Source organism: Vidua chalybeata, chromosome 1, assembly GCF_026979565.1.
Source record: "Vidua chalybeata isolate OUT-0048 chromosome 1, bVidCha1 merged haplotype, whole genome shotgun sequence".
In the NCBI taxonomy this organism is placed as follows: domain Eukaryota; kingdom Metazoa; phylum Chordata; class Aves; order Passeriformes; family Viduidae; genus Vidua; species Vidua chalybeata.
In genome coordinates, this window is record NC_071530.1 from 116,188,902 (window position 1) to 116,208,994 (window position 20,093).

General features: G+C 37.7%; 1 protein-coding gene across 1 annotated transcript in view; it reads right to left on the minus strand.

Annotated features, from left to right (window-relative positions):
• CA8 (carbonic anhydrase 8) overlaps nt 1-20,093 on the minus strand; it is a 48,962-nt gene that overhangs the window by 11,089 nt on the left and 17,780 nt on the right. The window contains exons 4-8 of the mRNA XM_053961684.1: nt 14,461-14,556; nt 11,979-12,041; nt 10,587-10,635; nt 7,905-8,017; nt 1,015-1,184 (exon numbers count right to left, since the gene is read on the minus strand). Coding sequence (XP_053817659.1) covers nt 1,050-1,184; nt 7,905-8,017; nt 10,587-10,635; nt 11,979-12,041; nt 14,461-14,556 — 456 coding nt within the window. The 3' untranslated portion in view covers nt 1,015-1,049. The remainder of the gene's footprint in view (nt 1-1,014; nt 1,185-7,904; nt 8,018-10,586; nt 10,636-11,978; nt 12,042-14,460; nt 14,557-20,093) is intronic.

A 20,093-nucleotide genomic window follows, 5' to 3' on the forward strand; every position in this document is an offset into this window, starting at 1 on the left:
AAATGCCTTCAGGAATCGTGACTTAACCACTTCCCTGGACTTTAACTCTCTTTGAATCTCATTGCCAGGTTATTCATTATAGCAAAACATCCACTAACTAAGTATAACGAGGATTAGGAGTAACTGTTGAGCATTGAGGGGATTTATTTTATATATAAAATAGATAGAGGCTGGGGGAACATGACACAAGATGTTTTAATAACTGCAGCAGGGTTAATGCAGATTCATACATGTATTTCTCTTGCTCTGTGTGTCAATGAAGGTGGAAAAGAAGTAGCAACTCATTTGATTAATGAAATATGAAAAATTAGCCATGACAGAATTTAATTTGTTTCCTTTCGTACCTTCACTGAAGTTGCCCAAAATTCAGACTTGTTGGGAAGGAACAGCATTGTGGGGAAAAAAAAAAAAAAAAAAAAAAGCGCCTCATTTTACAATTAAAGACTTCCTTCCAGAACTACTACCCTGCTTTTTTAACAGGGTGAAAAGACCCACCAATGGCTGGTTTTCCAGAAACATGGGAAGAAATCAACCAGTAAAACTCAGTAACTGAGGAAATACACCACATAACCAAGGCATACTGTGCTCTTCTTCACTGCAGCAGGAGAAATTTAAAGCTACAAGAAGTAATTGTGATGTAAGTGGGCATTGTGATTCACTGCCTGGATGGTGGTGAATTACTTTCTTGTTTTCTATTGCTTTTCTTGCATGCATGGCTTTTGCTTTACCAATTAAAATGTCTTTGCCTCAACCCAAATTCTCTCACTTTTACCCTTCTGATTCTCTCCCCCATCCCACCACATGGAAGTGGACTGAGCAGCTTGTGGGGCTTGGTTGCCAACTGGAGTTAAATCATGACATAGCCAAACTATTATACACAGAATGAAATAGAGATTACAGTGTCAACATTTACAATTGTGACAATGTATCATAACATTAGCTAAAATTAAGTGCATTTTCTACTTTAGCTAAGTTACTTCAAAATTTTGATTTTTCCGCAAAATTTTTGCTTACCTGACTGAAGATTCGTCATTGCTCTTCCTCCTCTGCTACTGAAATGCAGCCCTGATGACTCTATCACTAAGTGGCTGAGTTGGTCTGAAGTTATCTCCTAGGATTCCATCAGAGCCCTCTAAAAGTTCAGCACCTTTAACATGAGTCCTCAGTCTTCGAAATTCCTCTATCTGAAAGACAGAAAAACAGAAATTAAGAAGCTGAGACACATTCTTCACCAAAACCAGCCCTGTACATCCAATTCTGCAGCTTTGAAAATGGCAGTGTTCAGGTGACATATAGTAAGGTCAATATACATTAATAACATTTTAAAATAGTTATCAGCACTGTCAAAATACTTGAGATATAGAGAAAAACAAGAACTCTTAGGCACATGGTTTGGCAAACTTATCCTTTGCCTTCTCACAACTTCTTTTAAGATCTATAACCATCTTGGCCACTGCAGATTACATCCTATGAATCAGCCTTACTGTTGTGTGTTTAGAGCAGTAATTCTGGTCTTCTTCTTCAAAGAAATGCATTTTAGGAATAACTTACTTGACTATAGATTGTTTTGAAATTCTCCTAGTGATTCATTTACTGCCTGAAACTGTTGTTATCTTCTAACCAGAAGAATACTAAAGAGATTCTTAGCTTCAGAGGATGTCTGTTGACATTTTATATGGAAAAAATACAGTTTTTGTGATCAAAACAAAATACTGCTTCAAAAGATCTGCAGGTGTAGATAGTCAGAAAGTCAAATACAGTAAAAAATAAATATGAAATATTTAAATTGAGCCAAAACAAATATGTTTCTTGCTTATAGATTCTTTCTAGATTTTTCTAAATCTAATCTGGTGTATGGAAGAATATGAGCAGCTTCCATCTGCATCCCTGGTGTTAGCATCAAGTGCTGCATGATAAAAACCTTTACCTTACTGTTCACCAGTGCTGCTTTTAAAAGTCTGGTATTTTAAATAGTTACAACTACTAGAAAAAAAATGCTTTTTCTTTGACATATTCACAAGCTGTTTTAGCTGGATACAGCAAATGTACTTGATGGCTGACTCCCCTAGCCTCAGCCTCTGTACTTGGACTTCACTATGCACTTCACTTCACTATGCAGTTCATCACTAACTTCAAACTGAAGATACACAGAAAGTAAAATGGAGCCTGAAGTATACAATCATTTTAATATCTAAGACATTATAGAGTTAAATTCTCCATGAAAAACACCCTAGGAAATATTACAGGGAGAATGTAAGCATGATTCCCAAATTAAATTAAATGAGGTACTAAACAGCAGGTAATGGCATTTTTATTCTTACCCTGCCTACAGAGAATACTTTCTTACTGCAACCTGGAACACAACTGCCCTCACTGTTGTTTTCCACTCTACAGCAGTACTGATACAGACCTATTTACTTGATTTAGAGGCTAGCTCTTCTCTGCTTAATTTTCCTCAAAAAAAACCAGTATGCTTGGAAATCAACACCCAGTTTGTGGCAGCTGAGATATAAGGCAACAGCTTAGACTGCAAAAATGAAAAAAGCTCCTTGAAGGTGCTTTTAGAGGCAGAATCCTGTTATGGAAGATTGTTGTTTAAAGCAAACAGAAAACAAACCCACTACCAGCTTGGAATTGAAAAAGTCTTCAGAACTCAAGGGCTGGTAAATGACTGAAGGAGTTTTGTAAAAGCATACTTTTTCACCATCTGAATCAACTCTGGAAAGTCTGAGATAATTGCAGTTTAGGAAGGAGCACTTTACAAAAATGTGGCTTTTGTTTGATCTTGTGAGAATGAGGTACTTCAAACAAAGACAGATGAAGGAGAGGGAAGAGCAGGCTCTCTGCAAAGCTGGCATTTGTGAGCTGTCTCCTACTGCAACTACAAATGCTCCATCCCAGTTTCCACAGTGAAATCTTTCTCCAGGAGGTAACTCCTCACAAAGCAGCTTCCAGTTTCTTCAGTCAGGAGAGTAGAACTGACCTGACCTCTGTGCCTGTTCTTTAGTCTTTACGGAAATCAAGAATTGTAGCTGTGCTCCAAGGAGGAATTTCTTCTGAGATTGACACCCTCCTTGTTTAGTTGTTCCTTCCATGGTTCACATTGCCGTGTCAGAGACCCTCTACAACATGGTGGTTTGCTCTACTCGTGAGAAGGACTTCTGTCAGAAAAGGACGCTAGCTGTGCCAACACTACTTTCCCTATTAAATTTTCATGCGGCAAGGAAATATATTGTCTCAAGTTGAAAGGTGTAGCTGGATGTGTATTGTATTCCCATCTGTTAGAGATGGGGCAGTTATTTTCTGTTAATTGGGCAGTTTTTCTTTATCTCTTCCACAACCAATCCTCCCTCCCTGGGGGAGATGGTTTCTGTTAATGGGCCATTCAGTGTCACTGTGTGACTGATAAAATTACATCATCCCATTGTGAGATGCTCCACTCAGGGAGAGGAGCCAAGCGTTCTTACCTGGATATAACCAGACATTTGGAACATCACAGTCAGCCTTTTCCCACTGGATTCTCAGAGGAGCAGCTACCTTCTCCACTGGATTCCCAGAGGAAGACTAGGCCCATCTACACCCCTTCTGGACCTTCAGAGGAAACCTACATCCTTCTACAGGATCACTGCTCCAACAGTACCACATCTGCCACTCCAGGAGGACTGCAGCTCAACAGTTCAATCGGACTGCTACAAACACCCTGACCAACAGGGTGTCAGGTCATATTCTGACTCTGTCAGTAGTTTATTTTCTTTTTTTTGTACTACTGTATTTTTTTAATTTTTCCTAGTAAAGAATTGTTATTCCTATTCCCATATCTTTGCCTGAGAGCCTCTTAATTTCAAAATCATAACAAGTTGGAGGGAGGGGGTTTACATTTTCCATTTCAAGGAAGGCTCTTGTCTTCCTTAGCAGACACCTGTCTTTTCAAACCAAGACATATGTGTGCCTTGCTGATCCTGTTTCACTGCTCACCATCTCCTCCCAACCCCTCAAAAGTCAAGGCTGTGAAGTACACCCTGCAGGACTGACAATGTAACAGATGTTTTAGAGGAATACAGCTAAGCACCCTTGGATAGCCACATACTTTTACCAGGAATAGCTACTTTAAAAAGTTCTTCTCCTGCCCAGAAGACATTAAGGATGACCTAAGCCAGTTCACACTGAAATTTGGGATTAAGTTCTAACCAGTGAAGAGGGCAAATCCACAATGTGAACAATGGCATTCCTACTAAGTAAAACCGTTCACGTTCATGTTGTGTAGAATTTTTTTGACCACTCATTGTATTCAGATCCTGAGCGCTCTTCTGTTTCACTCACACATTTGTTGAAGAATAGAGCACACAATACTAAAAATTTGCATGTTTTCTATAAACATTTCTTCGATATGAGCTATAGAAGTATTATCCTTCTGTTTGAAAATTTTGCATGTCTCCATGACATCTTCCAAGAACAAGGACCTTACTTCCCAGCACCCAGAATACCATGAAGCTTTATTTTAGTTTACATAAATTTTGCACAATTCCCACTACGGCTCATATGCTAGTTACTATTTCTGTCCTTTGGTAGTTTGGTAGTTTTTCATTCTGAATGAGGTAGACAAAAGGACTAGAGACCATGCCATTTAATAAAAGAACAGTTAACTCTGACAATGAATACAGCAGAACAACAGCTCCTGCATCATTGTTTAAAATCCCTAGTGAGTGGCTTAGACAATGCACTTGTTCTGGGTGAACCACAAAGCACATTATTCACAAATGTCCCATTTTTTTTTTTTAATATAGTGGGGAGAAGCACGCCTAAGTATTTTTCAATTATTTCCTACTTTTTAAGGGCGTAAAAGGAGTTTTCTCCCATTGCATTTCAGCAGTGAACTGAATTGCTCTTTTGCTATTTCTATAACCAGCACACTCAGATCTCCTTTCACTTAACTTTGCCTTAGATCAGTAGCATATCAACTCATCAGCTGAACTTTACTATGTGAAAATGTCTTCAGGTAAAAAAAAAAGGTTCTCTACTTTGTAATGGTCAGCCTATTGTGCCTATGTCAAAATGCTTACTTCATTGTTTCAAAATAAAAAAGTGTGAAAATATTTTAGGAATAGGACCATGAAACAGAGTGGCAATTTTATTCATTTTTTGCCCTTATGACCTGCAGTTTGTTAAGCTGGTCAATATTGCTGTGTTAATTGCAGAAAAATAGCATATTGTCTCCAATAGATTAAGTAGTTTGATCAGAGGAAAGAAATAAAACTTATTCTATATTATATTATGTAATTCTTTATTTACTTGTTATTGACACTCAGAACTTGATTATTTCATGGCCTGAAAAAGGAAAATAGTCTTGAATTTGTCTCTCACTCGCTATAACCACAGATGCTACTAGTATTTATATAAAGCACTTGACATTTCATTAGTATCCTAAAGAAGAATTTCTACAAGGTAATGACAAATGTAAAAATAATGTACTTAAACCTATTAGAAATGCATTTGCACTGAAATCTATGATTTAATACTACAAGCTGGCTGAATTAAATACCTCTAACAGCCTTCCATGGAAGATCCAAATGGTATATCCTATACTACATCCTCTTATTTTTCACAGACAAAAGTCCTTGCATTTCTAAACTCTCCTTAATCTCTCCTGGGCAACTTGCTCTAGATGACCCTGAATAGCAGGGCATTTGGAATAGATGCTCTCCAGAGATCCCTTCCAACCCCAGTCATTCTGTGGTTCTGTGATTAAATGAAATCTCTCATAGGCACTCATGCCCACATGCACAAAAGAGGCCAGATAGGTCATTGCAGCCAAAATGCTAATTACAATTTAAAATCTTTGAATTTTAGCTATAGCAAAATATTCTAGAACCAACAAAATCTTAATTTGGGCATCATGAAGACCTCACAATACCTTTAAATTTACAAATCCCAGAATCATCACCTCTCAATTACCCCATATTTATTTTTCATTGACATCTTTATTTTATTGACATATTTATTTTTCATTGACATCTGAAAGCAATATCTGCTGAAATATATTTTTTTTCTATCCCACCTTGGCAAAAGCCTTTCAAGTTTTTAATAATTATCTTCCCTGCACAACCTTAACTTTAATGCTGTAATCATAAATATCACTGAGGAATATTTTTCTAATTGATTCTTATCTCTGACAAGTATAGTGGATCATCCTGGCATGAGTCTGCTCCAATCCATCACTGGACTCCAGTGCCACTTCTCACCCAGGTACACTGGCAGTGGGAGGGAAAAGCTCCTCCATGACTTGCATGCCCTTCATCATTGCAATGTTTTTGGATCGGGTTTGCACCTATCAAAGTAATGCAGCAACATAAACCATCTACTCCTCACCTAACAAAGGCCATGGTTGTGAATTTCAGTCTTTGCCCCAGGCATTATGGGTGACTGTTTTCCCCAGGCATAATATTCTTTTCAGGAGTCTTATTGTCTTCACACGACATTCCAACATCCTGCTTTCTCGTGGTAAATTAGTAGATAGTAATACTAACTAAAGTTGTACTTCTCTTCTTAATTCCTCTTTTGTTCACCCTCTTGCTGTCTCCCACTACATGTGGATGGTTTAAACTCGGCTCTCTTCAGTGCACTGACTGGATTAAAAAGGAATAGAGACTTCAAAATCTGCAACTAGCAATATCATACTCTGTCTCAATGTAATAGCTGTAATATCATACTATGTCTCAGCTGTAACAGCTGGACTTTGTACATCTGATTATGTTCCCTTATTTATCAATATCCCATCTGAGCAATTAACTGACAAGTTACAAAATGCACTCTGTCCTTAAAAGTTATTCTGAATCTAATAATGCTAACAGAATGCTGTTTACTCAGTAGCAAGTAATGCATTTACTCAATAGTAAGCAGCCACAAGTCTTAGCTTTTCATAAACAAATAACAGAATTCATGATAGGATGCATTTAAGTTGCAGCTACCAGACAAATTACTTATTGGGAGTCACTGCTTTTATCCTATGATTAGACCTAGAATTCAGTTTCCATAAAACAAGAAATGCTGTCAATTTTAAATTGTTAAGGATGTTAAAATATTGTGCTGGCATCACTAGCAAAATTTTAAATTATTAAAGCTGAAATAATTGAAATCTGAATTTATCACCTTTTATACTCTTTTCACATGCTTCAGAGCAGGCAATGAAAATGAATGAATTCAGCTTCAGGGATTCTAGGTAGGTTCACTTAAATTAAATGCACATTCCTCCAGCTGGGATTCACAGACTGTGGGAGAATATTCATCAGGAGTTTTCTTTGTTTTTACTGGGATTATTTGTAGACAGATTTGAAAAACTGCACACAGAAAGGCTCACAACTGTGAGATTTAATTTAAGAAAAAAAAAACCCAAACATTTTAAAATACATGGATGGGAAATCAAATTTAAATAGGTAGCTTCCATTTGACATTTATTATAAAACTGAATTTTAAAAGAACCAGATAAATTAAATACAGTTCAGTGCAATCTAGCCAATCTGTACTACATTAATGTTTTTCATTCTCCAGGACGTAGTGCCTCCCTGTGCTTTTTTTTCCCCTTTAACATTAAAAAGCAGTGATATTTGAAAGCATACAATTACAAAGAATTTAATTTCTTTTGCCCATTGAGTTCCTTTTTTCTTTTTCATTCACTTAAATATAAGAATTATTTTAAATGCAGATGATAAATGATAACAAGGCTTTTCATCTCTGACCTTTGCGTTGTTTTCAGTGACTCAAAAGGTTTAACCTTTACTTGAAAAGCCTTGTACTGATCTAATGGGATCTTTAAGGAGAACAGACATAACATTCTGATATATACATTTGCACGCTATAACCTTTAGCTCATAACCATAGTCCAAGGTCACTTTAAGCTCAGCTGTTACCTGCACTTGGGACACAGTCAAAGGATAGCGAAATAATATCCAGGTGACACCTTCACTGCAGGGTGGAATGGTTAGAGAGCCCTCATACACCCAGTAGTCACGCAGAAGAGGATCTGAAATCAAAAGAAACGTGGAGTTTTAATGACTATTAGGAAGTTAAGGTGGTTTTCAGTGACAGCTGTGGGCTCGCTCGCATGATGAATTTAGTAAGCAGAAGCTAAGGTGTGAATTTATAACCGGCCAAGCACTGCCCACTACTTCCTTATATGACTGTATATGAGCTTGTGGTCATTATATTATTGTAAGTTACCCTGCAGATAAGCATTTTAGGTATGAAAATGACACTTTGTAGATGTGAAAAATAACAAGTGCACAGCTCTTTAAATTAACACAGCAAATAAGCAATGTTATGGGAATAAAGTAATTCCTGTTAATGTCAAAAGCTAAAAAGAGATGTATTTTGAAGGCAGAGGGTCTGTGGTGATTGAATTTTAACTGACTTCTACATTTAGGATATGTCTCAAGAATTAATTTTATTTCATTTTTTAGAAAAAAAAATCAATGAAAATTCAGCTGAAAAAAACTTTTCACTTTGCAATTCTGGTGACATTATTTTTTCAGATGCAGAGATGCTTCCTACCTTTGGAAAACTGAGTTGAGGGGGAAAAACATCAAGGTTTACCTTATAATTACATAATTTTTAAAGTTTATATATTTATTAATAGGTTTATAAATAACTGTTAGAATAAACAGTTGTCACTGAAGAAAATGTACAAAATTTTGTGCATGCAGAGTTTTAACTCTACATAAAACACATTTGATTTTAATTATTTTAATTTTTTTCAATTTCTCATAGATTCCAATCACACTACACTTCATAAGTGAGACGACACAGGGCTTCCCTTTGCTGCTGTACAGCCTAAAAAGTGCTAAGAAAAGGAGAGAAAACTGCCTGACTGTAAAAGAGAGTTTCTCAAGAAACAAACCTAGAGAGAAACTGGAGACAAAGGGTGGTTAATCATGGCATAGAGAGCCAGGGGGAAGGTTGTGACTAGCTTGACAAGGATAGAATGGGATACTGGAAACAAATAAACCTGCTTGGTGGAACTAACCTGTTACTGTCATTTCACTACTAGCTCAGAGGAATATCAATAGAATTAAATTTTGCTAATGAAGCCTGTGATTGTCAGTAAATGGATTTTGTTTTGTTGGTGTGATTTTCTTTCTCAGCTATGAAATTATGAAGCATATCCATTGACAGCAAGTTGCATTATCAAACACTCAAAAGTTAAGAACTGCAAGAATTAATTCAGCCCATCCTGTGCATGCATCGTGATATAGTGTTGTCACATGATCATGTGTGTCTTTTCTGGAGAACCTTTCCTAGTTTACTTGCAAAGACAGATGATTTTGTTTTGAAAAGTACATAATATTATTTAGAATTCTTAGTACAATATGAGGCACTTTGTCTTCTTTTTCCTATTATATTGAAATCCTGCTTGTTAGAATATTTTCTCATTTTTCATATTTCTAATACACTCATTTCTCCAGTGCCTGAGAGCTTAAATGAATTAATTTATCCTCCCATACCCTAGAGTGGTGAGGAAGGATAGATTATCCCCTCACTTTACAGCTGGGGAACTGAGGCAGAGAAGATGAGGTCAAATGCATCTATTCATTTCAGGTGTTCAATATGACATGCTTAGAACCTGATTTCTCAGAGTATTTAACTTTCTATAGCACATAATACAGTCAGAGCACTGCTCCCATTGACTTCTCTTGGAGGTGTAAGCACTCAGCACTTCTGCAAATCAGACCCCATGATCTCAAGTCGGGCACCTAGAAAATGAGGAACACATAGTTAGAGATGACTTGTGAACATTTTTGTTTATGTGACTTGATCAGCATCAAACAGGAACTGTGAGGCAGGGGTCCTGTAAAAAATAACTTATGGTCATGCAATCAGGTGATGTTTCATAATGGCTATGATGAGAGGCACAGGCTGCCTTAATTCCTGCAATTCCTAATTGCTGAGACTTGACTTTGCAACCTAGACAATATTCTTTTGATATAATTAATATAGTTTAATGAAGATCTGGGCTACTTTGAAAAATTTAAGATCTTGCCACTATGACAGAGTTTAGCTCAAATGGATTCCTTGCAGAAACATTTCCTTTTAGAAACATTTTTAAAGACACATTTCTTACTGTTACTCTCTAACTTTTAGCTATGTAAGTTTGAATTTGCCTCCCTTTGTCACTTCTCCTTTTATGCTATACAACTGTCGTTGCATAATGGCATTGTCTTTTGATTCTGCCAAAAAAACTACCTTGTTAAGTGGGTAGCCTTACACTTCCTATTTTATGCCCAAGTAGAGAAAGGAATACACACAGCTGTCTCTTTGGATGGGTTGGTAAATCCTCAACAAAGCTAGCCACAGTGTTGTCAGCAGTGCACAGACTACAGTATCACATCCCACTCATATGACAAAGGTGCAGATTTACAGTAAATTCCAGTGGGACTTCACCACTATCCCTGTTAGGACCTGCATTACCAAAATGCATTACCACCTTATGGGACACACTCAGGCTTGCAGTTTAGGCTAGGCTTTAGATTAAGATAGTCTCAGCCTCTGCAATCAGCTCCTAATCCACACACACAAAAGTAAGCAAAGGCACCTACCTGGCAATAAAGAGTTGGGATTAAAACAGGGTATTGTTTTGGACTTTCCCTGAAAAAACGAATACAAGTCAATCTCATCTCTAGCTTCTAATTAAAATGCTGATGAATGCCGAGGTAAAACACATTCTGTGTTCTTTTACCATTAAGCCTTGAATTCCTGTGGAAAGCAACCTCATTAAGAGCCCCCATTTAATTATTATTGCATTTGTTCTTGCAGCTACACAAACACATATTTTTATCCTATTTTTTATTTAATTTTTAAGTTTATCCCAGCAATTTGTTAGCGTTCTGCCTTTAGCACCTGGACTTCTTTCAGGTCCCAGACTTGAAATTCTCTTCATGAAATTCAGGGGTTTCATATAAAAAGAGTTAAAAAAGCAAGGGCCAAAGTGAGCTTTACTTAACTGATGTGGATAACACTTAATAAAATAATTCTTGTTCAGCATATTTAATACATGAAAATGTTATGTATGCCAAAGTGTATTTGATGCTGACCCTTTGAAAGGCACTATTATAAGACAATGGTGAGGCTTTTATGACCTTTCTCTGCTTGCCTGTTGTCTCAGTAATGAAATTAGAGTTCCATACACTATTGTTTTCTCTGACACTTTCATAAATGAGGAGTTTATAATATTAAACATAATGACTGAAGTTTACCATACATTATTTGACTAAAAGATTGTGATTCCTTTCTCATTTTTCTGCACTTTGGCATCTGCTGAAGTGAATGGTAATCTCTTCAGACCAATAAAAATGTGTCATCAATACATCTCAAAATCCTTTTAAAATTAAAGATATGTATGATTACTTCTATGTTACAGATCATGAAGAAAAGAGATGAAAGTAACTTGCCCAAGGTCATTTAAGATAGTGTCAATATTTTGGAGAGCACTCAACTCTCCTCAGTCCTGCTAGGGTTACTACCTCTCCTTCAGGATCCCCACACATAATCCACTTAACAAGTTGGCATTGTGTTTTTGCTGATTTCCCTGCAAGTTAATATGGGTGCTCACTTCATCTGTTCTTTTCCTCTACAAATTAAAACCAGGTAAGCTTGGAGATATGGCTGCTGGTGTTCACTAAGCATGTTGCAGTGCTTGCACTCATACTGACTCCATGAAAATCACTGAAAAGGTAGGACTTGCAAGCAGTTACTGGTATAGATCAAACTTTCTGGCCACCAAAAAAAGAAAGAAGTATAAAAAATATATATTAGCTGAATAATATTAGCTGAATAAAATGCTGAGTTTTTCATGCTGGCCACCAAATGATGGCTTTTATACGTGATTTTACTACAGACACATCTGAAATCTTTCTCTTGGCTCCATACAGACCCTTTGCTTACTGTCTCTCTGGTCATTAAAGGAAGCATTGCTTCAGACAATGCCCTACCTTGTACTGGATATCCTGAAGAATTTCAGTTACAGCCTTTAGGCCCACATGCTCTTTTCCTATCTGAAATACAGCAAACAAAGGTGAGTTTCAGTATCTTGGTATTTCAGAAACTGTGAGGCAAAACTCAGGTCAACCAGAACAGTAAGTACTATAGCTGTTTTTAGTTTAGCTACACAGCCTTGTGTTAATCAAATACACTGATATGCGACAACTCCAAAAAATTAAATCATTTTAAAACCACCAGCCAAAAGTAAAGAGGCTTAAATAACTTTAAAGCAGAGACAAACTCACAGAACAAGAGAAAGAGTCATAATTAAGTCTGGTAGGTTTTTATTAACCCTGTCTTGCAGCACCTATTCTATGTGGAGTCAAAATCATGCAGTATTGTGGCATACAAATGCCAAGGATACAGTTTGTCCTTACCAGTTTTTGTCAGAAAAGTACACAGAAAGGAACAGAGTGAACAAGCATAACAGAAAATTTTTGAATTTGTTCCCATAGCGTTGCAAATCTGGCCCAAGGTATCTCTGAAGCTCAGGGGAGTTTTTTCCTGCCTGCAGAGCACAGAACAGCAGATTCCCTCTCCCACAGCACCTCTGGGATCATGCCAGTGAAAGCCAGGCTCCTGGCAGGCTGCAGCACTGCCTCTACCGAATGCCTGTAAGGCACAGAATATGGGGCTCTAAAGAAACACACTGAGAAAAGGAATTCTAATTTTATATGTATGGTGCTCACTCTGCACACTAATCTCAACTGCCTCTGACTCAAAACAGCCATTCCAAGATCCTAGTTTTACCTTCAGTAAAAAATCAAAAGAGGCAGAATGGCCTTCTACTTGATTTCTTTGCCAACATGTACAAATACAAGGTAAGGAAATAAACCAGCATGAGTGAGAATGGGAGAGCTAGACCCTGAAAAATTTGTTTGCTTTTTGTTTCTCTTGGAATAGAATGACATAGTAGCCACTGGAAGGAAACAACTGAATGTCAACAAAAGGTACTTTGTTACTTCTAGGAATTGAAGAGCATTTTCTTTTGTTTCAGAAAGGAATTTCAATTTCAAACTTTTCAAAGTGCATAAAAGATATTGAAGTCACTTCAAAGATGCTGCTTCTAAACTAATAATCCCCAAGGGCTGTCATTTAAATCAGTGAAAATATTTTCATTGACCTTAAAATAATGTATTTTGAGAACCATGGTACAAAATTATTTTTCCATGCCTTTACCAAGAAAAAGATGGTCATCAAAGTAACTCTCCCTGTTCCTTTAATAAACAGCTTAAATATTATTTTCCTTGGTCAGTTGTAATTATGCCTTTCTTGGCTAATGAAAAAGCCTTTTTGGAACGCTTACGAACACTGATGCGGGTGAGAGACCAGAAATGGAAAATGTATCATTGAAGTTTCAAATTTATTTAAGAACTTATATATAACTTTGTAACTGACTCAAAGGTTACTTCTGCTGGAATGAGAAGGTGACTTACATAAGCAATTATCACACAGCCCTCTAGGACACAAAGCTGAAGACTTTCTAACTTCCATTTTTAGCAGTTCTGAGTGTTGAGGCAGTAACCAATGTGCCTTTAAATTCAGAGGTAAAGCTCAAAGGCACTCATAAACTCGTTATGAAATACGACAAATTAATAATATCACTGTGCAAGAAAATCCATTTGATCTAAGGATGAACTCTAAACCTCTTCCTCCAAACCCATTTAAATAAAACAGTTTGCCATTTCTCATGAGGAAGATGAGAATCTGGTGTTTGAGGACTAAAACTGAAAATCTTTATAGGGTGCAGACCTTGAAAAACCTTCAACAGCAATTAGATTATAGTGCTAACTTCCCAGATTTCATTACACCTTGTCCCCAGGAAGTTTTAAGCCTTCTCATTGCAGGCTTTTCTGAGGGTTTCTGGCAAGTCTTGTTAACACTCTCAGTCTCTGAAGAAGTAATATGACTCCACCTCACATTTGTCCTGTGTGAAGAAACACACTTGTCCCTGTTCTCAGGAAAGTACAATTCTACTACCAGTTTTCAACAGCACCAATGGCTTTGTAGGCCTTTTCTTTAATCTTTCCTCCTCTCCTCTATCTATTTCCTCAACCTCTGAACAGCAGACCCAGCCAGGAATTAAGAGAAATACATCACAGAGATAGTGAAGCACTTGTCCCTCCTGACAGCCCTCATTCTGCCCTCAGAGGAAAGAAGATTGGGTGTCTACTTATAGCCAGAGTCCCAGGAAGGTGCCTATGTATTATCCCTTCTTTAACTAACACACTTCCAATATCCTGTTTAAATAAGAATTGATTGCTTAACACACATATAGAAGACAGGACTGAAAAATATCTTGCAAATATAATACCGGCAGTCATACATTGTTTTCTTTCATGAAATCATTAAAAATTAAATAACATGGAAAGGACCTCATTATCCTCAGACAAATGACAGTGCATTGTAACAAGTGTAACACAGGAAACTTACCTGCACAAACAAAGCAATAATAGCTATGCCGTGCTTCTTCCCTACTGCCTCATCAATGCTGCTGTACAGTGTGGAGTTCCAGTGCATTAGATGAAGCTAAAACAAAGCAATGCAAAGAGACCAATAGAGAAATATGTTTTGTAATTAAAAACACCAGCAATTTACATCAATTAACAAAGCCTCAGCATGTGGTGTGTGCACATGCATGACTACACATATGTGCATGCTTATGGCTGTGCATACAGGGATAAGCGGATTTACTTCTGATAGTACATATTGTAAACATCAGGAACACCAAGAAAAAAACAGGTAAAATTACAGATAAAGTGATGTACAGCCAGTTACCAAAAATCTACAAAAAGGTGTGAATGACTGTAGTAATGACGATTTAACAACTCTCTCAATCTGAATACTGAAATAATGTCAGCTAATGAAATCCACCAACATTACCCCTCAGCCAGCCAGCTCTCTCCCAAGGTAGGAGAATTATTATGGACACAGGCTGTCCAAACACGTCAGACTGACTGACTGTACTATCACAACGCCACTTGTCTCACACACTACCTCCCAAGACAAATCATTCAAATGTCAGTAGTAAGAGTAGAAGTGATTTCAGAAAAGGTTAACACAGAGAAAGTCAAGCAGAGAAAAGTGGCTTGAGGATCACCTTAGGGGTAAGGGTGAAAGAAAGATGGTAAAGAGCAAAGAGCTAATGCAGGAATACATGGGAGGCAGTGGACACTGGATAGTAAACACAAAGTCTGTTGTGGTGAAGTGTCACAGCATAATCTGGGAAGTAGTGTTTGAGAAAAGTGCTGGAAGAGAGAGTAGCAGGAAGTTGGAAAGGGAGGAAAAGGAGGGAGGGAGGAAGGCAGTTTGGGAGGGAGGGAAGGAAGTTGTGGAAGGAAGGAAGTTGTGGAAGTTGTGGAAGGAAGGAAGTTGTGGAAGGAAGGAAGGAAGTTGTGGAAGGAAGTTAGGAAGGAAGGAAGTTAGGAAGGAAGTTAGGAAGGAAGTTAGGAAGGAAGTAAGTTAGGAAGGAAGTAAGTTAGGAAGGAAGTTAGGAAGGAAGGAAGTTAGGAAGGAAGTTAGGAAGTTAGGAAGGAAGGAAGGAAGTTAGGAAGGAAGTTAGGAAGGAAGTTAGGAAGTTAGGAAGGAAGTTAGGAAGGAAGTTAGGAAGGAAGTTAGGAAGGAAGGAAGTTAGGAAGGAAGTTAGGAAGGAAGGAAGGAAGTTAGGAAGGAAGGAAGTTAGGAAGGAAGGAAGTTAGGAAGGAAGGAAGTTAGGAAGGAAGGAAGGAAGGAAGGAAGGAAGGAAGGAAGGAAGGAAGGAAGGAAGGAAGGAAGGAAGGAAGGAAGGAAGGAAGGAAGGAAGGAAGGAAGGAAGGAAGGAAGGAAGGAAGGAAGGAAGGAAGGAAGGAAGGAAGGAAGGAAGGAAGGAAGGAAGGAAGGAAGGAAGGAAGGAAGGAAGGAAGGAAGGAAGGAAGGAAGGAAGGAAGGAAGGAAGGAAGGAAGGAAGGAAGGAAGGAAGGAAGGAAGGAAGGAAGGAAGGAAGGAAGGAAGGAAGGAAGGAAGGAAGGAAGGAAGGAAGGAAGGAAGGAAGGAAGGAAGGGAGGGAGGGAGGGAGGGAGGGAGGGAGGGAGGGAGGGAGAGAGGAAGGGAGGAAGGGAGGAAGGGAGGAAGGGAGGAAGGGAGGAATCTATCTACTCAAAGATAATACAAATTCTGAACATGAGTTTTTTTAGAAATAAATGCAAATGTAATCTCTGTGCCTAGGACTGGTAACACTGTAGAGGTTCAACATCCTACGCACAGCTGCTTTGAAGTTTATCTGCCAATTCTTAGACTTAATTTCCACTGTAAAATCATGATCAATGTTTGTTCAGTCGTGTGCCTAAAAATGTCATTTTTATAGCTACCATTGTTTTTCACCTTCATCAAAATTAGTTTTTAAAACAGTGTATCTTCATATTTTGTTTTTTTATTTCTGTGCAGAAACATCCTCTGTGAAATGCTTATTGCCTCTTTCACAATAGGAGCTCATTCAGTCATCCTAGCATTTCAGAATACCAGTTCTTCAAGCAATCAGTCTCCGCTTACTTATTTCCAATATGAATTTTAGGCACTCCTTTTGATGACTGTTATTCCAAAAGTAAATATAAACTTTTAAATGAACATATTGTAAATTGAACTAAATTTCAGATTATCACACAAATAATTTTATTCATTTTTATCAAAGTCATCTGCTGTGGTAAAAAAAATGAAACTTTTTTTAGCAAATACAACAAATTGTTTTTACACTAGAACACTAATATAAATTATCTACTTGCCCATAGCTACAAAACTTCTAGACATACACATGCTTCCTGTTAGAGCAAAGCCCGTGGATTTACTTTGTTGTGTGCATTTTATCAAGTATAAAAACCTTTGTTACATATTTGATTTGCCTTTGGATTTTAAAGCCAGAGGATCAAATAATGAGATTTCGGTCTCTGAGGTCTCTCCAGAAGAGCCTGGAGTTCGCACGAGTTCCCCACTAGAGGGGGATCACGGAGTCCCACAAGCCACACCAAAATCCTGATGTTAAGAGGGAAACGTGAAGGAAAAATTGGTTGTGGTGACTACAGTGGGGATGGCAGTGCTACATTCCCTTGGAGGTGAAGTCTAATCTGACATCTATCTGCGTTCTGACAACAGAATGCTTTCTCTAAACAGGAAATGCTGAACCCCAGAAAGAAGAAAATGAACAAGCACTTCAAATTGTTCAAGCAATGACCCCAGTTTATCCAGAAACAGATTATCCTGTCTTAGGCAGCAGGTTCATCAGGGCACAGATTTCCCTATGATAAGGCCGCATCACCTAGAAAAATGACACCAAAACCTGTGTGTAATGCTATAAAATATTAAGAGCTCTAGAATTAGTCTGTGCAGGACTGTGTATATATGTAAAGGTAATGTTGACACCCCCAGACTAGGTTCAGGTTTAGTAATCAACATCACTAAAAGTACTGAAAAATCAGCAATCAGTACTTTCTTGTCTAAAGGTTTCTGTAGGGTTTGTTTGAGGGTCTGCTTAAGGGCATTTAACTTAATAGGGTCCTTGGAATAAGATCCATCATTTTGTACTGGCTTGCTAACACCCAAAGTAGAATGAACTTCTGATCTGTGTTTAAGATGCTAGTGTTAAACATGGCCATAATTACAGTGGATTAGTGATATATTTTCATACAGCAGGTTGCAAACTTGCTGTCATAAACACTAAAGAAAACAGGTAGAGAGCACTCCTAGCCCCATGATAGCAGATGACTGGGGAGTACAATAAAAAGTGGTCTGGCTCATATGTTCTTTCTGCATAGTACCCCTGACTGGTACTGCTGACAACAGCACACTGGATGCACTGCAGTGTATTTGTTTCATTCCCATGTCCTGACTCAAAGTGGTATTCAGAATTAGCTGTTCACAGAAAATGTTCTATCATTAGCAATTTACAAACTGAAATTAGAAAGGCAACTTAATGGAAAATAATAATTAATACCATGATATTTCCAAACAGCAGGCCAACGTATCCTTTAACTCTATAAGACCATGCATGCACACTCAAATAATTAAATACATTTGGTTATGCACTTTAAAAAAATGGAAGTCAAATTATTTCTTCTACAAAGCAGGAAAAACATAGCTAAAAGCAGGGCTGGGCAAGTATGTGAAAAAGTCACTCAGAAAGTGAGGTAGCAAGGAAGTAGTAAGTGTTTGTAGTAAAGTGTGTGGGTTTTATAAATCATGTTTTATCCTGCATATTTGTTGCTCTCTGGAGCTCTTCTGACTTTTGTGTGTTCTTTTTTATTTGTAATGTAACACCAGATATAAACATCAGACAACAGTTTTCAAAAAAAGATGGCAACAAGTCTACAAACATTACAAAATCTGAACTCTTGAGAGTACAGACTACAAAAAACATGGTCTATAACTCTTGTTAATATTTATGGGAATCAGATGTGCACAGAGGAAAGACCACAGCACTTTCACAAATCTTGAAACTGTCACTATGATATAATGCCCATGCATATGGACAATGTCATATCCATGCCACTGTATCTCACAACTAGGAATAATCACAGAGGCTAACAATGTTCTGTATTTTAGTAACCTTCATTTCCACATTTATTTGAGACAGCTGTTTGAAAAGTGCTCAGTCACAAGGGGTGCCAGCCCCTGATATGAACATAACCATGCAGGGCTTTTTAAACAATCAGTTACAGTGCATTGGCAGCTTTCCATTGTGTGGTTTTCATTCAGAGTACAAAGCAGCTGCACATGTCAGTGTGGCAGGAAAGGCTCTGCTCACCTTGTCAGGTAATGTTTTGATACTTTGTAGTTATGATGGTTCAACACAGCCAAAATGAGTCAGCTATGCTGTTACTGATTATCGGTGACTGGCTTGACATGCCAGACAGTATATTTTTACAAAATAATCAGAAAGCTATCAAAAAATCCTTAGCACTCAAAAAAATCTACTTTTCTCTTGAAAAACCCATAAATTTGGTCCTTTTAACATTACAGCTGTAAATCAAAGAATTGTGGTAGCGGCTTCTTTAAAATCAGATAAACTGAAAACTCATGAAGGCAAATGATAATAAAGTGCTGATAAAGTTGATTTGCTTTGTGAACAGCTGGAGAAACTCTCCTACACAGTGAAGATTAAGAAATCCTTCCAGGTAGCAGAGCAAACCCCCTGGAAGGATTATTCTGTATGCAACAAATTCTGAGAAACTTCTCAATTTTCATCCAGTCCCCACTCAACCAAAAGGCTATTGAACCAAATCCTTATTTAGGAAAAGCTGACAGACATTAGCAGGGGGCTTGTCTCAAAACAAGACTTTCTCTAAACGGAGTGAGATTCTGACTTTAACATCAATAAACATTTATCAAGTGAAAACCCTACCCCTTAAATCCATTCCTTTCTCTACCACAGAAATACCTTCTATGTCAATATGATATGGTTTGATGGTAGATTTTTACACAAAATTGGAGTCCTGGGATGACAGATTCTAGCAGGAGTCAGTGTCAGTGTATATGATCTATCACATTCATCAGTTCTGGAAGCCAGTGTCTCAATAAAAAACACAGTTACAAAAATGTACATTTTTCCCCTGTCTGGGGCACTGACTACTCTGTGGAATTCTGCAGGGTCTAAAGCTCACTGAGAGCAAAAATTATCTTTTAAGCTCTGTTGATGACCTTACTTCATTCCCAGCTCACAGATAAAATATATAATGACAGGATAATTTATGTTGGAAGTCACCTCTGAAGATCAACTCTTTCACAGCAGCACCACCTTCAAAGTTAGCTACTAGTTCAAAGTCAGATCAGATTGTCCAGGTCCTTGTCCAACTAAGTTTTGTGTCTCTCTAACGATGGAGGGCTCACAACCTCTCTAGATAACCTGTTCTGTGCTTGACCTACCCATAATTTATTTCTCCTTCTACCTAATCAGAATCCTTCTGTTGCAACCTGTGTCCCTTGCCTCTTGTTCTTTTGCCCTCCTCAGGATTCTCAGTTCGGGAGAACAGGCATGAATTGCCTGTGACTGCCAAATCAGCACCTCGTGATTGACTCCCGAATGATGCCTCTTTCTCAAA